This window comes from Monodelphis domestica, chromosome 6, assembly GCF_027887165.1.
Source record: "Monodelphis domestica isolate mMonDom1 chromosome 6, mMonDom1.pri, whole genome shotgun sequence".
Classification (NCBI taxonomy): Eukaryota; Metazoa; Chordata; class Mammalia; order Didelphimorphia; family Didelphidae; genus Monodelphis; species Monodelphis domestica.
Window position 1 is genome coordinate 57,776,763 of NC_077232.1, and position 21,894 is coordinate 57,798,656.

Below are 21,894 nucleotides of genomic sequence, written 5' to 3' on the forward strand. Positions count from 1 at the left end.
CAATTTCTTTACAACCAGTTCAATTTTATTTTCATTGAACTGATTTCAATTTTATATTTATGATCTCTATTTTATGTTCTATTAATTTCAGTATTAAAAATTATGTAGATGATCCCCTTTTTAAAAAAATTTCAGTTATTTTGGTAAGTTAGCTAATTAGTCAAAAGTACTTATAAAGCACCTATTATATACCGGAGCAATGTTCCAATCCCTATGAATACAAATACAATGAATAAACAATCCCTATTTGCCAGGAAGTTACATTCCAATGGGAGGCCCAACATCAAGAAGAATATGAAGAATATAAATGATGAAAAATACAAATAATTACAAATTTAATAAATAAAAGATAATTTGGCAAGGAGGGTCCTACAGTTGAGGGAATCAGGAATAGTTTTCTTTAGAAGGTGACATCTTGAATGGCATCTTGAAATGGAGAGATTTCATGAGGCAGAGGGATGAAGGAACTATCTTGCAGGTATGGAGACTGGCCAGTGCAAAGGCAGGGATATTTATGATGGAGTGCTATACATGTGGAAAAGAAAGGATAGCTTGCCTGGATAGTATAGTGTAGGTGGGGGTGTTGTTTACAATAAAGTCAGAAATGTAAATTGTAGAAAAGTTGTAAAGGTCTTTTAAAAAGAGGCATTTCTATTTTATTCTAGAGTCAAAAGAGATATACTGAAAATTATTGGAAAGTACAGTGACATCTTTAGAAATATGTTTAAATAAAATAACTTTGTCAGAAGCTTAGAGATTGGAATGAATTAGGGAGAGACTTGAGAAATGGACACCAATTAGGAAGCTCCTACATTATCTGAGAGTGATTAGAGTATGAACTAAAGTGATAATTAAATGAGTAAAGAAAAGGGTTGGATGAAAGCTATGTGATAGAACTAGAAGTCAAAAACTTTCACATTTGTGATGTGGGAGGTAAGTAAGAGTAAAGGAAGTAAACTAATGTTGGAATCCTTAAGATTGTATAACAGAAGTGGTAAACTGGAAGATGGCTGGATTGTGGAGGAATATAATGAGTTCTATGTTGAACATATTAGGTTTGGCATGTCTCTGGGATATCCAATTTAAAATGTCAAAAAAGGTATTCAATGATATTAGATTAGAGGTCAGTAAGGAGACACTGGACTTGGATATATTGATCTGGTAGGTTCTAGTGAGGGTATTTTAAGGATGAGGGAGACAATATTTGAAAGCAGTAGAGAAGGAAACAACCAATAGGTAAAGAGAAGATGGATATAATATGCCATGATATTTAGTTGATTTTGATAATTCTTTTTATTTCTCCTCTGATGTGATTTCATTTTTTAAATTTAACTTTAAAAAATCAGGAGAGACAAAATGGAAGAGTTGAAATGATGGATGCATCATTGATGATATAACCCCTGATCTCCCAAAGGTGACTATCCCTGATAGAAAAGAGTTGCAGAATCATACATTATATGAATAGTGGACAAATAAGAAAGGATGATCTGTCTCTATCATCCTCATAGTGAGAGGGGATGGTGGTTCCTATTGTCTTTCATTTAAAAAACACAAGAATTCTGAAAGAATAGGAAGAATATGGTGAAGAAGGGCTGGAAATGGAAACTTCAAGGGTCAAGGATTATCCCAAAGAAAGTAGGGGATGCTACTGAAGAGTTTTCCTTAAGAAACAAATGACTTTGTCTGTAGCAGGAGATAGAGACCTCATGGTGACTTCACTTGGAGGAGATTCTTACATTGTGAAGCCACTTTCTCTAAGAAATTGCTGTACTTTCTTAAACAACATTTAGCTCCAGAAGAAAGTAGGTGGGAGTGTCGAGTGGGAGTAATTAACCTGGAATCCACTGAATTTCATTGAATCTATGGGTTTGTGAACTTGGAAGAGTTGTTTTCACTAACTTCTAATTGAAACAAGTAGTTCCTTCAGTTGTGAATTTAGGCAACAAATATTATTTTGTGAAAGGTTAGGATCTATAGCACAAAACAGTATGGGACCTCTGAATTCTATAAGGAATAGGCAAGATCCTAGACTATAATGATGGAGGGAGGTAATTGAGTGGGATAAACTTGAGACAAAGTAGCATAATCTTTGGGAAAGATATCAATTATGTTGAAGATGAGTCACCAGATTTGATACAAAAGGAAATTCCTATAGCAGGGCATTACTTTCCTCTAACATTTCTTCTCTCATAAATTGATGTCTCTAAGAATAATGCAGAATAGGAAAAAAAGGGATGATGAGTCTAGTCAGTAACTAAGAAATTGAGTTGAGGAGGGAGATCAAAGATGGTATTTTGGAGCTTCAACTTCATGTGGATCACAGAGATAATAGAAATGGAACAAATAAGGGAGTGGGCTATGAAAAATATAATAAAATTCAACATATGTTTAAAAAAGAGAAACAATAAGGAAATGAAAACAAAAAACTTGAAAAGAGAAGTAAAAGACAATTACTAAAAATGAAGTTGAAGAAAAGGGTTAGGAAGATTTCAAACTACCAACTAAAAGACAGAAGAGGAGAAAGAATAACTTGATGCAAAAGAAATATAAATGAGCAATTAAGTAAAGGTAAAGAATTTGGAATAAAGTAAGTAATTGAGAATGAAGATATGGAGCCTGTGGAAGAAGAATATTATCAAAGTAGTTTAAATAATCCTAACTGTAGGAACAATGTATTGAAAAAGCAAAAGAATAAAGAAAAGAAAAACTAAATAAATAAATGGAGGGAAAAAATTATCGCTTTAAATGTGAATAGATTAAACAATTCAATAATAAAGAGTATGAGAGAACAGATAATAAAACTTGAAAATCTATAATATATAAGAAACACATTTAGAAAAGAAAAGACAAATGGAATCCATAATGAGAGACTAGTAAAAAATTAACTCTTTACCAAGTGAATCTGAAAAGAGCAAGAATTGTAATCATATCATTCAAGACAAAAACAAAATACTAAGAATAATATAAATAATCAAATATACTATATTATCTCTAAGGAAACCTTTGATAATAAAACAATATCAGTACTAAATGTATATGCACCATATGACATACATCTAAATTTGAGGGAAGGTTAACTAATTTATAAACAGACATGAATAGTGAATTATGGGGAAATGATGGACCTAGAGGAGTCTAGATCCCCAATGAACATCTTCAAAAAGTTCTAAAAATGAACCAGAAGGAGCATGATGAACACAATTCTTAAAAACTGGAAGCTTCTTCATCCAGGCCAAGACTGCACCAGGATCTCTTGGAAGCTTGGATAAGAGACAAACCCTGTAAAGCAGGAGCCAAACCGCTGACCCAGACCAGCAAACAATGTGAGTTCAGAGCCCAGGAAGCTCATGTACCCATGAAGTTTAGGGCCTAAGAAAGCTGCTAGAACAGCAGTAGATGGGGTCATACTGGTGTCCAAGGAACTCAGAACATGGTGCCTGTGTAGCCACAAGGGATGCCTAGTAGCAAAATGGGTAAATTAATATCCCAGACAGCCCAGTGCACAGAATCCAGTCAGTTCCACCAAAAGTAGAACAGGGAATACAATCAGAGCAGAGCATCCGTATCTCAGTCCTTACGATCAGGAAGCACAGCACATGGGTAAAACAATGCTCACACAGCTCACACAGCAAGTAAAGGTACCAGGGCAATATCTGGCAAGGAAAACACTGACGGCCTCTCATGAAGTCTGCTACCAGCACTATTAATAATATCTAGGTGGGATCCATCAAACTCATGACAAAGGACAGAATCATACACGAATTTGAAATTGTGCAAGAAAGAGAAAGGAGTCAAAGCCTAGGTTGAGCCACCAAGAGACTAGTCCCAAACCCAGTAATTCCTGCAGAAGGCATGGCCTAATATTTGCCACCACAAGCATGAAACATGGGCTGCCAACAGTATCGGAGGAATCTGATTGAGATACGGGAGGCTGGGGATATTAAACAGAAGAAAATGCCCAACATAAGGAATACTTTGTGACTGAGAGAAAGAAGTTCAACAAGTAAACTAAGAAGGAAAAAGTAATTCCATCATAATTCCAAATGGAGCTTCAAAGGAAAATTTTTAAAAGTATTAGTAGGAAACTTTAATGTTCTTTTCATAGAGCTAGACAAATCTTACAAAGATAAACAAAAGGGAAAATAGAATTGAACAAGTTGGAGAATTTAGAACCAACTGACATAGTTTTTTTTAATTGGAATATAAAAAGATACACATGGTTTTTTTCATCACCAAATAATACCTCTTAAATTTAACTTGTACATAAAGAAATTATAAATGCTAAAAATCCAAATTACTAAATATCATAGTAGACTGTTGCACAATAAAACAAGTTAGTTGCTTAATTATGGTATATTATGAATTATGGGAATGCAAACAAAATATACAGATCTAAAAAAGACTTGATAACAAAATTCTGAATAATGAATGGGCCAAAAATCACAGAAGCAATTTATAACAGCATGAAAGAAAATGACTGTTAAGAGATAATATACAAACATTTCTGGAATGAAGCTAAAATGACAAGTGAAAAACTACATCCTTGAAAGTATAAACTGACAACATAGAAAAGTAACTAAATTGAATATGTAATTAAAAAGAGAAATTTAAGAAATAAACCAAACTTTTGTACAAAAAAAGAAAATTTGGAAATTATTTTAAAATTGACAAATTAGAAAATAAATATGACAGAGCCAATAAAATTATAAATTGGTTATTTGAAATTAACAAAATAAACATGCCATCAATATGATTTTTAAAAGTTAAAAATAGAATGAAACTCATTTTAATTGTCTTATTAAGTCTCTATCTGCCCTTTTGTTATATCAGGAATCAAACATGGAGTCTATGCCACCAGGAAACTACACAGCAGTCACCAACTTCCTTCTTCTGGGATTAACAGATGATCCCCTTCTTTGTATCATTCTTTTTGTGCTAATTCTGGGGATATATGTATTCACAGTAATGGGAAATTTCTGCACAATCATTCTAATCAGGTTGAGTCCCCAGCTTCACACCCCCATGTATCTCTTTCTGAGTCATTTGGCTTTTGTTGATTTTTGGTATTCTACAGGTGCTACCCCTAACATGCTTGCAAATTTTTTACAGGAGAAAAATATCATGACTTATTCTGGCTGTATTACCCAGCTGTGTTCTCTGGTTACCTTTGGGGCCACAGAGTCTTTCTTGCTCACATCCATGGCATATGACCGCTACATGGCCATTTGTAACCCATTGCTTTACTCTGTGAAAATGTCTGACCAGGTCTGCCTTCTTCTTATAGTGATTTCCTACATTGGTGGTTGTCTGAATGGGGTAACTTACACTGGCTGCTTATTGAATTTATCTTTCTGTGGACCCAATGTAATCGATCACTTTTTCTGTGATTTTTCTCCATTGGTTAAGCTTTCCTGTTATCATGCCTTTGCAGCAGAAATACTTCCTGCTATCTATTCAGCAATAATCATAGCTATAGCTCTTGTAACAATTGCCATCTCCTATCTGTACATCTTCTTCACCATTCTTAGTATGAACTCATCAGAAGGAAGACACAAAGCCTTTTCTACCTGCACCTCGCACCTCACTGCAGTCACTCTTTTCTATGGGACCATTATATTCATTTACGTGATGCCTACATCCAGCTATTCCACAGAGCAGAACAAAGTGGTGTCCGTTTTCTATATTGTGGTGATCCCAATGTTGAATCCCATGATCTACAGCCTGAGGAACAAAGAGATTAAAGATGCTTTAAAAAGACTGGTCAATAGTAAAAGACATTCTTAATTATTGGAACTATTGGTAATTTCAATTAAATCACATTCTTATCAGATAAATTGGGAGATATAATTATTTAGGTAATATGATTTAAAATACAGAGTGCTGGACTGGGAGACTAAAGGCATTTATGGGTCTTGGTCTCAGTGATGGACTTTGACTTTGAGAGAAGTGAGTTGCTCTCCCTGTGCCTCTTTTTCATCTCTAAAATTAAGGAGATGCTGTAGGTAATCTCTAACATTTGTGGTGTGGTGAAAATAGCAATGTATTGGGGATAATAAACCCTGGCTTCAAAACTCCTATAACCTTGGGCAATTCACTTAACCTCTCTGGATCTCAGTTTTCCATGACTAATAAAATAGTCAACTATATTTATATTCAAAGATTTAGAGCTTGAAAAATCATCAGAATCCATCTAATCAATTCTCATTTCATAGATTAAAAAAAATACTCAGCCCTAGGGAGATTTAATAACCTGTCCAAAATACAATTACTGAGCATCAGAGTAGGGTTTGAATTCTGCTCCCCTAACTCTGGGGCCAATTCTCATTTCATTGTACCACTGAGTTCTTTTTATATCTCTAGGATATATGATCCTTTAAAACTTCTAACATACAATATATTGAATGGTTGGTTTATAAAATTGTACAGTCAGGTAGAGTTTGCAATTTTTTAAAAAAATAGTTTTTCTTTTTATATTTCATCCTTTTTCTTAATTTTTAAATTTTGTCTATGTTTGTCTATTATCTGAGTTCTTGTATTTCTCAAGGAAAATTTCAATGAAATATATGTTTAAAAAAAGGTAGTAGGGATAATTCTTGACTGAGATTTTCAAATAAAAATTCTAAAGGAAGAATTTTGTGAAACAAATTTATCCATAATTTTTTTTAAAATAAAACCATAATCTCCCATCTAGGAATCAATACTAAATATTGGTTCTAAAATGGAAAATCAGCAAATGCTGGGCAATTAAGTGACTTGCCCAGTGTTACACAGCTAGAATGTGTCTGAGGCCATATTTGAAGATAGAATCTCCCACCTTTAGGCGTGACTCTCAATATACTGAACCACCTACCTGTCCCATCCTTAAACATTCTTTCCATTTGACTATGTCTACTATTATTTTACAGTAATACTGGTCTCCTATAACTTTGCTTTAATTTTTTTCAGTTAATTAGCATCTTTGATTCTATTTATTCCCCCATTCCATCTGTACCTTTATTTTTCAGAAGTTTTTCTTGCATATAGAAAATTTGAGGAGTTAATTTTCATTTTTCCAGTAGCATTATACTTTTTTCTGAGTCACATGTAAAAACAATTTCTAATATTTGTTTGTTAACATTTTGAGTTCCAAAATCTCTTCTACCTTGCTTTGTTTCCTTCCCATCCCTAAGATAGTAAGCAATTTAATATAGCTTAAACATAAGGCAAAACATGCAAGATACCATCATGCAAATCTTATTTCCATACTAATCACATTGTGGGAAAAGACACATTAAAAATAAAATTAAAAATACTAAGTTTTGATATGCAGTCAGATTCCATCAGTTCTTTTTCTGGAAATGGATAGCATTTTTCATCAAGAGCCCTTTGGATTTGAATAGCTAAATTATTCACAGTTGATCATCATACAATATTGTTGTTACTGTGTACAATGTTCTTCTGGTTTTTATCAATTTCTTTTGCATCATTTGTTTAAGTCCAATGTTTTTCTTAAATCAGCCTATTCATCATTTCTAATAGCACAATAGTAAGTGATAATAATAACTTGTTTAACCATTCCACAATTGGATATCCTTTCAATTTCCAATTCTTTGCTACCCCTTTGTATCCACTTTGGGATAAAAACCCACTAGTGGTATTTCTGGATGAAATGTTATGCAAAATTCTATAGCCCTTTAGGCATAGTTCCAAATTTTTCTCCAGAAAGGTAGTGCCCATTCACAATTTCACTTACAGTGTATTAGTATTCCAATTTTCCCATAGCTCCTGCAAAATTTATCATTTTCTTTTGTGTAATTTTTAACAACCTGATAGGTATGGGATGGTACCTTAGAGTTGTCTTAATTTGCATTTGTCTAATAAATACTGATTTGGAGAATATTTCCATATAACTATTATATAGTTAGAAATTCTTGAACTCCTAAAAAAAAATACCTTACCCAAAATTCATTTCTGTATTACCTATAATCCTTTTCTCTCCCCTGCATCTCCACATTTGCATGATTATGTGATTGTTATATAAGTGGCTATAACTCCTTCCTCTTTTTCTCTTTGACCTGTGTCCAGGCGGAGTTCAGGCAGTTCTTTTGCTTTAGTTATTATTAACAAAACTTTATAAAATATAATATTTAGTTGTTGTATATTAATTTTAATCCTTACATTTTAGATAACTGTGATTTCTTTATCTGGAACCTGTCTGGTCATATCCTTTCACCACTTGTCATTTGGGGAATAATTTTTATTCTGAAAAATTTAACTCTGTTTTCTATATTTGAGAAACAAAGCCTTTATCAGAGAAACTTGCAGTGAAAATATCTTTCCAGTTCTCTGCTTTTCTTCTAATCTTGGTTGCATTGATTTTGTTTGTGCAAAACTGTTTTAGTTTAATCTAATTAAGTTAACTGTTTTCCCCAATGAGTTATTTAACATTTTCTTCTATTTTTTCATTCTTTTGATTTGATTTGATTGTTTCTTGATGTCTCATGGAATTATTAGCTTCCATTTGCCCAATTCTAATTTTTAGGAAATTATTTTCTTCATTGAGCTTTTGTACCTCTTTTATCATTTCACCAATTCCATTTTTTAAAGAGTCATTTTATTCAGTGAATTTTTGTGCCTCCTTTTACATTTGGGCAATTCTTTTTAAGGCATTGTTTTCTTGAATTTTGGAGATCTTTTTCCATTTCTTGTTCTTCCTTTACTGAGCCATTAACTTTTTTTCATGATTCTCTTGTATCACCCTCATTTCTTTTCTCAATTCCACCCCCTCCTATATGTCTCATTTGATTTAAAAAAATTTTTTTGAGCTCTGATGTGAATTCTTTTGGGGCATGTCACCATTTTATATTTATCCTTGAGGTTTTTTATGTAGCCATTTGGACATTATTATCTTCTTTGTTTATGTTTTGCTTTGTCCTGTCATCATAATATCTTTCTTTGACCATATTCTTTTTTTGCTTATTTTTTTCCTACCTCATTCCATGTTATTTAACTGTATGCTCTATTCCAGGATTAGAGGGGGCACTCTTCTCAACTTCTTGTGCTGGGGACCCAGGGACCTTGCTGCCTACCTGTTTTGCCCAGATACTGACTATTTTGAACTGTACTACCCTTTTACTCCCATAAAACAGACATTTCCTGCTGACCTTCTAAGTTGTCTTGCTCAGGAAAATTGTTTCACCCCAAACTTTGGTTGGTTCAGTTACTCCAGAATTCATTTTGGGGCATTTAAAAATAGTTGTTTGAAGTTGAATTTGGGAGCATTGAGGGAGTTCCTGTCTTATTCCATCATCTTCACTAATTCTCCAGGTTTAATTATCTTATCCATTTTGCCACTCTTTTGTTTAATTGGACTGTTTAATCTATTCATATTTAAGATTTAGATTTTTCTAGGTTTTTTCTTTTTCTTTTAAATAATTTTTACTATTATTACTTTTGCTGAGAATACTTTGATTTTAGTCTAATCATATCATCTTCCTCATTCCTCTTTCTCTGCCCATCCAAATTTTGTTGAATTTATTTAAATTACTGATTTCTCTTCATCTCTTTCTCTAGACAGAAAGACAGACTTTCTCTGTCATATTGAGCAAGAAAGCTTTGATCAGTGTGATTTTGGATATAAGAATTTGATCTCTCCTTAAAAACAAAACCAAAAATAATAACCTCAAAATATTTGAGGAATACTTTCATAACTTGATTGTTTTATTAATCTACCTTTCTTATATTTTGGTTGTTGAGGGTGTTTACAAATGAAATATTCTGTACATTTCTTTTTTTTGTCATCATTGTTTTTTTAGGAATGCATTCCCCATGCCTAGAATGCCCCTCTCCGTATTTCCACTTCTTGGAATTCCTAGCCTCCTTAAAACAACTTTTTTAAAGCCTATCTCTGGTATTTACTTTGTATATAATATGTTTAGATCTACTTATACATGTAATTGGTTCTCCCAAAAGATAGCAAAGTCAGGAAAGTTAATTTGTCCTCATGACCTCATCACTGCCTCTTAAAATCTTTAGCTACTTTCAGGTTTCAGCTCGGTGCCAAACTTGATAGAAGACATTTCCCATTTTTCATAGCTGTTAATGTTCCCTTCCTTAACAAATGCTTTTGCATTTAAAGATTTGTTTAAATCTTGTATTCCATACCTGCTCCCATAGCATAATGTAGGTTCTTTGGAGGCAGGTAATATTTTTCATTTTATCTTTGTATTTACAGCACTTAGCACAGTATCCTGCATATGACAGGAATTGAAAAAATACCCAACAAATTAAATTGAGTAATTGATGTGAACTTCCCATCATGGAAAGAATAAAGGGTTATGGTTTCATATTCTACCTCTCATAAGAACATTTTTGTGTTTGTATCTTCACTTCTAGTAGAATATAGGCATTTAATAAATATTTCTTGATTCATTAATTGGTGGTATGTAGCATGACAACTTTACCCTCCCTCTCCCTCTGCCTTGATGCTTTTTCCTTTCCAGACTATAGCACCATATTTTTGGTTTTCCTTTCCTGACTTCTTTTTTAATAATTCTTCAGTGAATACATTAAGTAATGCCTTAGGTTCTCTGTGTAGTCACACTTTCTATAATCCCTCCTTTGGCAATCTCAACTATCAGCCTCTCTGCTTAATATATGCTTGTGTTTTCAAAGCTGACCCCTTCTTTGAACTCAAAACAACCCACATGACTTTTCTACCTGGATGTCCATTTGAGACCTTAAAACCAACTTACATAAAACCAAGCCCCTCATTTTTGCACCAAAGTCATTTATTTCCACTTCTATTCAAAATTTAATGTTGTCCTTCTATTCTCTTCTCCCTCATTTGAATCCATTCAGTAGTTAAATACTGTCCATTCTACCTCCCTAATAGCCCTTCAGCAATCCTGTCCACTCCAATTTTCCCATTGCTCTTTTTCCTATTGATAGCAGCCTACTTAGACCTTAGTTGCCTCCTAACTGGTCTATTCTCATGGCCTTCTGAAAGGACTTCCTACTCATTCTCTCCTGCCACTAATCAGTCATCCAACTGCTAGAATAATTTTCATCATGTTTACTTGTAAGTCATGTCACGTCACTGTGCTGCTCCAAATCTACAAGGTGCCTGGAGATAAAGATTCATGTTGACTGAGAACATCAATATTTTTAAAATATTTGCTATTGGGTGGATGGTAAAGTGATCTGGCAGATGACAAAATTTCCAGTGAATTTGATCAATGTATTTAGTGGAACTGAATAATTCAGGTTAAAATAAACCTCAAAGATTTTATTCTAATATTCTAGCCAATTTCTGCAGCCTCCACTTTGCCTGTGTCACTGCAGTCACAATGAGTAGATATAGATCTCTAAGTTGAATAGCAAAGGTCAGGGGAGAGCTTTATTTTTCTCATATTGAAACAAACAGAATAAATTGATCCCTTGGGAAACCTCAGAGACATAAGTATGATATTTAGGGCCACAATTAACCCATCAGAATAAACCAAGTATATGTCATTGTTAATGACTAATGGGTATTTCCAAGGAAGTAAACTAAGGAACTTCTGGGAATCAGTCCCCAAATACTTGAAAATTCAGCATAAATAGGATATGTCATTAACTATATTTCCTTGAATGATTTCTCATTCAAAAAGGTAGGTTTGGTGGAACAATATTCTGTTTGCTCTGCCCATGTTGAGATCCATTTAATTATTGATTTCATGTACTAATGGAAGGGAAGAGGGATATAGAAAATCTTTTAATAGTTGTCTTTTTGTATGGGCACAGAGAATTCTATCTCCCCCTTGGTAGCTTTATGTAGGCTCTCTCCTTTTGGGGAGTACAGTTCTTTCTCATACATTTTTCCTTAGCTCAGTCTCTTAGAATCCTTAGCTGTCTTCAAGACATAGCTAAATGTTCTTCCCTATAGAAGGCATTTTCCATTCTCCATAGGTGCAAGTGTTTTCTCTCTCTTAACAAATGATTTTGCATTTAAATATCTGTGTAAATGTTGAACTTCTCCCCTCTCCCAGGATGTAACTTTTTTGAGGGCAGGTGGTATTTTTCCTTTTACCTTTATTTTGCTGACACCCATCCTAGTATCTCACACATAGTAGGAACTGGGGGGGGGATGGTCTTTTTAAAATTTGATTGAACAATTTAAGTAAATTTCCCAATGTGAAAAGGACAAAGGGGTGTAGTTTCAAGTCCTAATTTTGTTGTATCACTTTGTATAAGTCACTAGACATTTCCAAGACTCTATTTCCTCATCTGTAATGTAGGAAAATTAGTATTTGCCTTACTTACCTCACAGAATTGTTGTGAGGATGAAAGGATAAATTGTACATAAAGTAATTTATTATGATAAAGTTCAGTTCATATAAATATCATGTAGTGTTATTGCTATTAGTTGGTAAGAACTTATACTTTATTTTGGAAGACTTTGTTCTGCAGAATATTTTTAAATAGTTTTTTACTGTGTGATGGATTAGTATTAGCTTGTCTTTTCTGAGAATGTGGTATAGAGAAAAGAACATTGGGTTTGGAATCCCGTGACCTGGTTCCACTTCTGACCTCTTCCATTCTTCTGCCATATAGAAGTCATTTACCCTCTCTAGGTCTTATTCTTCTCATCTGTTACATGAGATAACTGGACTAGGTGACCTTAGCAGTCCCTTGAAGCTCTAAAACAATGGACAAGAATATTGACAAGAATAGGAAACAATGTGCTAGATGTGTGAGATGGGAGAGCCAGCCCTGCATCAAAATTGTGGCAAAATAATTTACAAGCATATAAATGAAAGGTTTGTTATTTTTCAAAATCCATTCATTAAGACAGGTGCCCTGGTTGCAGGGTTTCATTGCTTTTTTGTATCATGGCTACTTTTGCATACTGATGAAATATAAGGATCTCTTCTCAGAATAAAAGTTTGTTTACTACATTCATCATAATTGAAAGAAATTTGAAATTTCAGTTAGAGGTTAATACAAATAAACATATGATTTTTTCTGTCCAAGTTTATGGATCCCTTTAAATCTGTCCATGGGCTTCTGGGGTTTGGTGGACTTTGCACTAAGAACCCTTATTCTAGATGTATGATTCTTTGATCCGTATCACAAAGCTGTAAACCTAACTCAAAACTGTTATTGAGGCTAATCAACTGAAAAAACCAATGTTCCTCTCCTATTACTTCAGACAAAGCATATTTCCTTTTGGGGAAGATACCTGCCTCTCCCTATCTAAAAGCAAGTAATGGAGGAGCAAAAAATAAAGGCAATATAAAAACATTAGAGTAATAGTCCTGTAGAAAGAAATATAACCCAATGACATCTTTTCATGTTTATATTTTGGGTTGAAAGAAAACAGTCAAACAGAATGATAAGCCTGCAATTAGTTGCTTCCTTTGACTGGATCCTTGGAGCTAGGTAATTTTGTTCTCCTAATGTCAGCCTGAACCAAAAGTGTGATCTATATTTACATACTAGATTTTTTTAGGTTCAATTCAGTTAAATAACTATTTTGTCCAGGTCAGGCTGAAGGTAGGGTGGGAAGAGCAATATAGTCTTGGTTACGCTAAATAACCAGTTTGGGAGGCATCGGTAAATATCCACAATGAAAAAGATGGCCTTTCCTCTTCACCTAGTTTGATGCCCTTGTTCACTGATACCTTAATTGTGTTATTATTTAATTTGGGGGTAGAGACCAATATTGAATTTGCCATGTATATTCCTAAGAATTGCTCTGGTATTGGTCAGTTTTATTAATCTGTGAAATTGACACCTCTTCTTACTAAAGGACAGTTTAGATCACCCAAGTCACATAATCTTCCACACCTAGAGGCACTTTATAATCTACCACAGATTTTCTAAATGATCACTATAAAAGAATCGTATGTATATGTATTTAGGATTAACTTAACATTCAAGTCTTTGATTTAGAATGTAAGCACTTCTGGGGCTAATAGCTATATTCACATAATAAATGAACACTCATAGTAGAAGATGGGATTCATGTTATATGCTTTCCAAAAACAAAATTAGAAGCTCAATACTAGAATGGAAAGGTCTCCTGGATATGAATAGGAAATGTCTTTATAGTAATTGGAGGTATCCAGTAATGAAATTGGCTTCCTGGTACATTCATGTGCCCTCCATTACAGAACATGCAAGGAGAGGCTGGATGTCCATCTGTTGGGTTACTATGGAAGAATGAATTGAGTGAGAGGAGAGCCTGGATAACATTGGATGTCCTCACAGGCTATAAAATTATATGCTTCTATGGTCAAGCATAGGACAAAGAACAAGGAAACCAAATTCCCAGTCATGGGATCATAGAAGTAGAGGCAGAAGAGACCATTGAGGATCATCTAGTTCAATGTAGTTATTTTACACTTGAAGACTGAGGACATGACTTAGGAGTTAACCGACTTGTCCTAGGGCACATAAGCATTAGTGACAAGTGGGATTTGAACACAGGTCCTCTAAACACTTGCTATAGCACCATGCATCTCTATTAACTTTCTGAAGTTTTCTCATAGATTAAAGGCAAACTGAAACTACATACACCTAAGGTTTAGTATATTATGGCAGAGATTCTTTTCATATATGGATTGGGCTAGATAGACACTGAGGTCCCTTCTAACTCTCAAATTCTGTAAAATGCTAGGTTGGCATTTGGAAAAGGATAGAAACATGGAGAAAAAGACCAGCAAAATAAATAATTAAAAAGAAGTAAAGGAGTTTTCTTCTGCTTTAAAAAAATCAAGACTGTAGAGTTAGAGTAGGAAGGCAACTTAGAGGTCATATAATCCAAATCCTCATTTTGTAGATGAGAAAGCTGAGATTTAGACAGTTTGCATGATTAATCTATGGTCACACGGATAACAAACATCTATCAGATCCTTTGGCTTCAAGTCCTCAGTGCCTTTTCACCCACACACACACATACATGCACAGAGCTCCCCTTTCTCTAGCCCTAAAAGGAAAAAATCATGTTCTCTTGGTTGATTTTCTTATAGTTCCCCATAATTCATTGCTGGTCTACATAGTTTCTATGCCAAAAAATTAGAATGGATCATGATGAAAGTAGTAATATGTGGACAAAACATTTTTCTTGGATTTTTTTCAATATGAAAGGGAAATATAGGCTAGAAAGAAAATATGGAAATATGCTTTTTGTGTTTAATACCAGTTTCCTAGTAGTCCCATTCCAGTATATGCTTCAACTGGAACCAACACTGTCAAGAAAGGAAATGACGGAGGCAGCTGGGTAGCTCAGTGGATTGAGAGCCAGTCCCAGAGACGGGAGGTCCTAGGTTCAAATCTGGCCTCAGTCACTTCCCAGCTATGTGACCCTGGGCAAGTCACTTGACCCCCATTGCCTAGCCCTTACCACTCTTCTGCCTTGGAGCCAATACATAGTATTGACTCCAAGATGAAAGGTAAGGGCTTTAAAAAAAAAAGAAAAAAGAAGAAAAAAAGAAAGGAAATGACATGGTATTAAATTGCTCCAACTTTGAGTTTCAATCTTCATTTTTGTCATAGCAGGAATCAGACATGGAATTTAAGCCATCGGAAAACTACACTGCAGTGATCGACTTCCTCATTCTGGGATTAACGGATGATCCCTTTCTTTGTGTCATTCTCTTTTTGTTATTTATGGGGATATATTTATTCACTGTAATGGGAAATTTCTGTACAATCATTCTAATTAGGCTGAGTCCCCAGCTTCACACGCCCATGTACCTCTTTCTGAGTCATTTGGCTTTTGTCGATGTTGGGTATTCCACATCTGTTACACCTAACTTGCTAGTGAATTTCATGGTGGAGAAAAACATCATTACTTATCCTGGATGTGTAACCCAATTATGTTCCCTTGTCACCTTTGGGGCCACAGAGTCCTTCTTACTTACATTCATGGCATATGACCGCTACATGGCCATTTGTAACCCATTGCTTTACTCTGTGAAAATGTCTGATCAGGTCTGCTCTCTCTTAATCATGACTTCCTATGCTGGTGGCTGTTTGAATGGGGTAACTTATACAGGATGTTTATTGAATTTATTCTTCTGTGGCCCTAATGTAATCAATCACTTTTTCTGTGACTTCTCTCCTTTGGTAAAACTTTCCTGTCATCATGTCTTTATAGCAGAAATACTTCCTGCTATCTACTCAGCAATAATAATAGCTATAGCTCTTATAACCATCGCCATCTCCTATCTGTACATCTTCTTCACCATTCTCAATATGAATTCAACAGAAGGAAGACACAAAGCCTTCTCCACTTGTACCTCTCACCTCACTGCAGTCACTCTTTTCTATGGAACCATTATATTCATTTACGTGATGCCTACATCCAGCTACTCCACAGATCAGAACAAAGTGGTGTCCATCTTCTATATTGTGGTGATCCCAATGTTGAACCCCATGATCTATAGCCTGAGGAACAAAGAGATTAAAGATGCCTTAAAAAGGCTAGTTAGTAATAAAAGACATTCTTAATCATTGGAAAGTCAACAATTTTAATTAAACAAGATTCTTATAAAACACATCAGGAAATGCCATCATTTGGACAATACTATTTAATGGACAGAGTATTAGACTAGCCATCAAAAGATTTGAGTTTTAGTCTCAACTATGTTATTGCCTAATTGTCTGGCCTCGGGAACAGGTAAGTTACTCTCACTGTTCCTCAGTTTCATCTCTAGCATTAAGAATTTGGTGTAAGTGGTCTTTAAAGTTTATTGTATATTTTTAAAAGTGCCAGATTGGGAATCAAAGTGCCTAGATCCAAATCTTGGCTTTACCATTTCCTATCTTTGTAACCAAAAAGTTAACGACAACAATTAACATTTGTATAGCTCCTGCTGTGTGCCAGGCACTCTGTTAAGAGCTTTACAACAAACCTGGGAGGTAGGTGCTATTAATATTTCCATTTTACAGATGAGGAAACTGGGTCAAACAAAAGTTAAGTGATTTGCCCAGGATCAAGAAGCTAGTATCTGAGGCAAGATTTTAACTTGGGTCTTCCTCACTACAAACATAATGCTCTTACCACTGTACTGCTTTACTTTCTCTGGGCCCTAGTTTCCTCATTTATAAAATGATTATGTGGCATCAAATATTCCTCAGTTCTAAATCTGTGACTCTCTGATCCTTCCATTTCTAGACATTCTATGGCATGTCTTACATTAATAAATTGCAATTTTTTAAAAACATTTTCATATCTGTTTCATTTGATCTTTGCAATAACCTTTTCTGACCATGTTGTCATTCTCAAAATATTCCAGTGTCTCCCTCCTATATCTACAACCCCAAATAAAGGACTTTGGCATTTAAAGTCCTTCACAAACTGATCTCTTACTGTTTTTCCAGTGCTTTTACAGACTATTCCCCTCCCCAGCATCTGTGAACTAGATATATATATGAGAGTGTCCCTGTTGTTTCTCAGTCATAACACATCATCCCCCTACTCCCTGACTTTTACTGGCATTTTATAAGCAGTGGCATGGAAAAAATAAGATCAGAGACTTCTAGGAAGATGGAGGAAAGCCTTCATTCAGAATGATGCCTGAGCCCAAAAGAGAGACTTGCTAACCACTTGGCCCCATCTCTCATAAGGCTTCTGCTAGCCCTTTCTGGAAGTCAGGTGCAAAAGATGAAGTTCAGAAAGATGGTGGACTCCTCTCCATGAATCACTAAGATGGAGTCAGGGAGCCTTTCCATCAAAACAAATTAAGTTTCATGTTCCCAACCTAATTCCCATTTCAGATAGATAGAATTGAAACAGCCTTTGTTTCAACTGGTTAAAAGGTTACAGGATTTGCAGACAGACTGAACTGAAACAGTCTTTGTGTTGATTGATAAAAACCCACTTGAATAATTAGTATAATTGGTTTTGTAAATTGTGAGGTCCAATTAGCTAGCTTTCAAGATAAGATTGTAACACTCTAGTAACTAGCCAAAGATGAACCAGGGAAGGACCATTTTGCATCAGGGCCAAGGATATGCCTATTCCCATACATTGTACTTGCTGGCTGGCTGTAACCCATTCTCTGAGGGTGAAATAAAAAATCCTTTGACACACTGATGTCATGGTTGTTCCTCTCATCAGGGACTGGATTTCTGCCCCACTGGCAACCAATGGCATCCTACCTAATATGCATGTGCTGAATAAGGGGTTACATTTTTATGTTAATTGCACACTTTCCTTGCTTTGTCCATAATCTAGCAATTTTATTTCTAGTTTTTCTCTTTGAAAACTATCCTGTTTTTCTGATCATTTTCAGTTCACATATTTCTAAAGACTAGTTCACATAATCTCATGTGTAATTGTGCTTGTATGTGAAATGAATACAAATGTTTTTGATAATCTGAACATTTTTTGGCATTGCCCTCTTTTAGGATTGGGATATAAACCTATCTTTTCCAATATATTGGTCACTGTTCAATTTTCCATATTTGCTGGCATTTTTAATACCATCATCTTTTAGGATTTTAAAAATCCCTAGCCTTATTTTTTTAAATGCTTGCTAAGACCCACTTGATTTCATTCTCTGGGATGTCTGACTTTAGATTAGTGATAACATTATCATGATTATCAATGCTGTTGAGATCTTTCTTGTCTAGTTATTCTGAAAATTCTTGGCATTTCTCCTTAATATTTCCTACTGTTAAGTTCCTACCATTTTATCATGTCCATTTTTTGTATGACATAAGCCCTTAATAACTCTATTTTTCTTGAAAAGATCCATTGTCTTTCCCATTCTGTTGTTTTATTCTTCTAGTTCCTTGCATTTCTCATTTAAGAAAACCTTTTTATCTCTCCTTGCTATTCAGGTAGTTATATATTTCCTTTTCTCCTTTACCTTTCACACTCCTTTCCTTAATGATTTGTATAGTCTCATCAAACAGCCATTTTGCTTTCTTGCTCTTTTTTTCCCCTCTGGAATATTGTTGTTGTTGGGGGGGGGGGGGGAAGGGTTGTTTGTTTGTTTTGCTGCTTCCTATGCAATATAATGAACTTGTGTCCATAGTTCTTCAGGCAAATCTAATCCATTAACTCTATTCATTACTTCCATTTCATATTCAAAAGGTATGTTATGTAGGTCATAACTATATGGTCTGATGCTTTCCCCTACTTTCTTCAACTTAACTCTGGATTTTGCAACACGAAGCTCATGATCTGAGCCATAGTCAGCTCCAGGTCTCATTTTAACCAACAGTGTAGAACTTCTAACTCAATCTAGCTTGGCTCACTAAAAACTGTAGTGGATAATAATTGAGGACACAATCTGAGCTATACAATTTATTTGCAACATACATAATCAATGAGTCAATAAAAAGACCTTGAAAAAAAGAGAAACAGATTTCTATGTATTAAAAACAATTAATCAAATAACAAAAAGAAAATAATTAAACAGAATACAAAATTAGGTTAATTTGATTTCTTATTGGAGGAAAGTTTGGTATTTTCCAAATTAGGACAGAGAAGACAAATAAATACAATTTCCTAAAATCAGAAAAAGGCATTCTACTTTCCCTAAGTGTTTATATTCAAATCAAAGGAATATAGAAACAATGATTGACCAATATGAGACCAATTTTTCAGACAAGAGATATAGGTTACTTAAGATATTAGTTGTAAGGAAACTCCTTGTATCAATCTTTGGATCCAACTGGGTTTCTGGTCAATCTCAATTCCTACATTATCCTCTTGGGCAAGATGTTGATGTGTGACTGGAGGCAAGTAACAGTTCATTGGATTTGGACTGGTTGAATGACAGAACCTTAAGATATAATTGAAAGTTGAGATCAACTTAGATGGAGGTCTTCAGTGGAATGCCCTAGATATTCATTCTTGGGCTTGTGGATATTTAAAGTTTATAATAAAGACTTCAAAGAATAATTAATGGCACACTTTTCAAACTTTCAGAAAAACGGATCTGGGAATAATAGCTAATATAATGGATAGTAGAATTAGTATTCATAGCTCCACATATTAGAATTATAGCTCTATATAAATCAAATCACACCCACAGTGATAAGTAAACTCTTACATTTGTAAGGATTAAAAAAATTAAGGTTGGACTAAATATATGAGTGTGGTCACCAAAATTAATATATCTCAAGTCAAAATTACTTTATAGCAGTATTTATTTACAAAATAGAAGCAAAGAGAGAGTGAAAGTAAAGAAATGATAAAGAGGCTAGAGAAGGTATCTTTCCTATCACACTAGATAATTACTGTGACCCAGTTTGAACCAGTCAGGGCTTGCTAACCCTCCACTGGAAGATCCTAAGTCAGAGATTCTGGTGGTGAATAAAGCAAGGGTTCCAGTCATGAGACTTCCTCCAAGGCAGGAAGCTAGTCCCTCCAGGAGCCAAGAAAGGAGTTAGCCCTTTTCACTCACCCATGTGGTAGTCCAAAGAGAAGATCCAAGATCAGTCTTACCAGAAGCAGTCTGAGGTCCCAAGTTAGAGCTCTTCCAAGGCCAAGTTTGAAGAATAAAGAGCTGGTCACAGGAATTTGCCACTACTTTTAAAGACCCTTCTTTGCATCACTTCCTGTGCCTTCCTTCCACTTTATTTGGACCAATCACAGTTTTAGAATTTTCTTAGGACTGTCCAGGGGGAAGTCAGTTATTTCTGAGTTGTCACTCACTTTAACACATGAGTTGTAGACCTCCTCCCACTTAAGCTTAAAGTGGGGGTATATATGCTCTGGTCATTAAATCTAAAAGTGGGCAGAGAAGAGTTAATCTCACCTTCACACACCTGGGTTAAAAAATCAACCTCACAATTATAAGATGCAGGAAGTATAGATAGATAATAATGATAAAAATGAACTGGGAATTTAGTAAATTATATGAGTCAACAGCTGGGGAAACAAAAATGCCAAAATGCTGTCCTAGGCTACATTAAGAAAGCCAAGGTGGGACTTCCATGCTAAGATGGCCACAGAGTAGAAGCAAGGGTTTTCTTCTCCTTACCACCGACTGATATAAAGCACCTCAAAAGAATAAAAATCAAAATCAGATGAGTAAAGAGGTTCTACTGTAGGGCACAGCCTTGAAGGTAGGCAAGGTTTGGGCATTTCCATGCTATAAGGGGGTAAAATTACTCCTACCAAAGCATGAACTGATCACCCCTCCCCTACACCAGCTATGGCCACAAGAATCAAAGCAAGTGTGGGACAATCTCTCTAGGTTCTTCAGGGGTTGGCTGAGGACAGTACAGACTTATCCCTGAGATCAGTGAGACTTGGGACCCCAGGAGGCTGAGGAATATGGAGCTTGAACACAGAGATAGAGCAGAGAGGAGCTGCCCACAGCAGACACGGCAGACTGAAAAATAGCCTCAGGGAAAAAAAAAACACTCTGTAGCTAGATACACAGAGAACCTGCCAGAAAAACAGAAGACTACAGAGGAGACAAACAAGCAAACACATCCAACCTTTCAAAAAAATGGAAATTGGTCAAAGCTCTCCAGTAACTCAAATTGGAGTTTAAGAACCAAGTAAGAAAGATAGAAGAAATGTGGCAAGAAAAGTTGTTCAAAAAGAAAATAACAGTTTAAAAAGAATCTCCCACTTGGAAAAAGAAGGCCAGAAATCAAATGAAATGATAAGCAAATTGAAGACCAGAAATGACCTGCTGGAAGCCATGAAAAGCATGATAGACCAAATCAAAAAGGAAAATCAAAAGATCATAGCTTTAAAAACTAGAATTGAATAAGTAGAAGCTAATGCTCTCACAAGACAGCAAGAATTAATAAAGCAAAGTCAAAAGGATGGCAAAATAGAAGGAAACATGAAATATATCATTTTAAAGAAGACTGATCTGGAAATAGGCCCAAGAGAGAATTTGAAAAACATAGGTCTACTTGAAAACCTAAAAATAAACAGAAACTTTGACATCT

At 34.9% G+C, this 21,894-nt stretch overlaps 2 protein-coding genes across 2 annotated transcripts; both read left to right on the forward strand.

Annotated features, from left to right (window-relative positions):
- Positions 1-4,839: 4,839 nt before the first annotated feature.
- LOC100030436 (olfactory receptor 508-like) lies at positions 4,840-5,784 on the forward strand. Its single transcript, XM_001379907.5, has one exon. The coding sequence runs from the start codon at positions 4,840-4,842 to the stop codon at positions 5,782-5,784; it is 945 nt and encodes a 314-aa protein (XP_001379944.5).
- A 9,747-nt stretch (positions 5,785-15,531) lies between these two features.
- Positions 15,532-16,476, forward strand: LOC100030425 (olfactory receptor 508-like). Its single transcript, XM_001379897.3, has one exon. It carries the CDS (start codon positions 15,532-15,534, stop codon positions 16,474-16,476), a length of 945 nt encoding a protein of 314 aa, XP_001379934.3.
- Positions 16,477-21,894: the final 5,418 nt, after the last annotated feature.

Coding starts and splice junctions, on each gene's coding strand:
- LOC100030436 (XM_001379907.5), top strand. CDS start 4,840: ATGGAGTCTATGCCACCAGGAAACTACACAGCAGTCACCAACTTCCTT.
- LOC100030425 (XM_001379897.3), top strand. CDS start 15,532: ATGGAATTTAAGCCATCGGAAAACTACACTGCAGTGATCGACTTCCTC.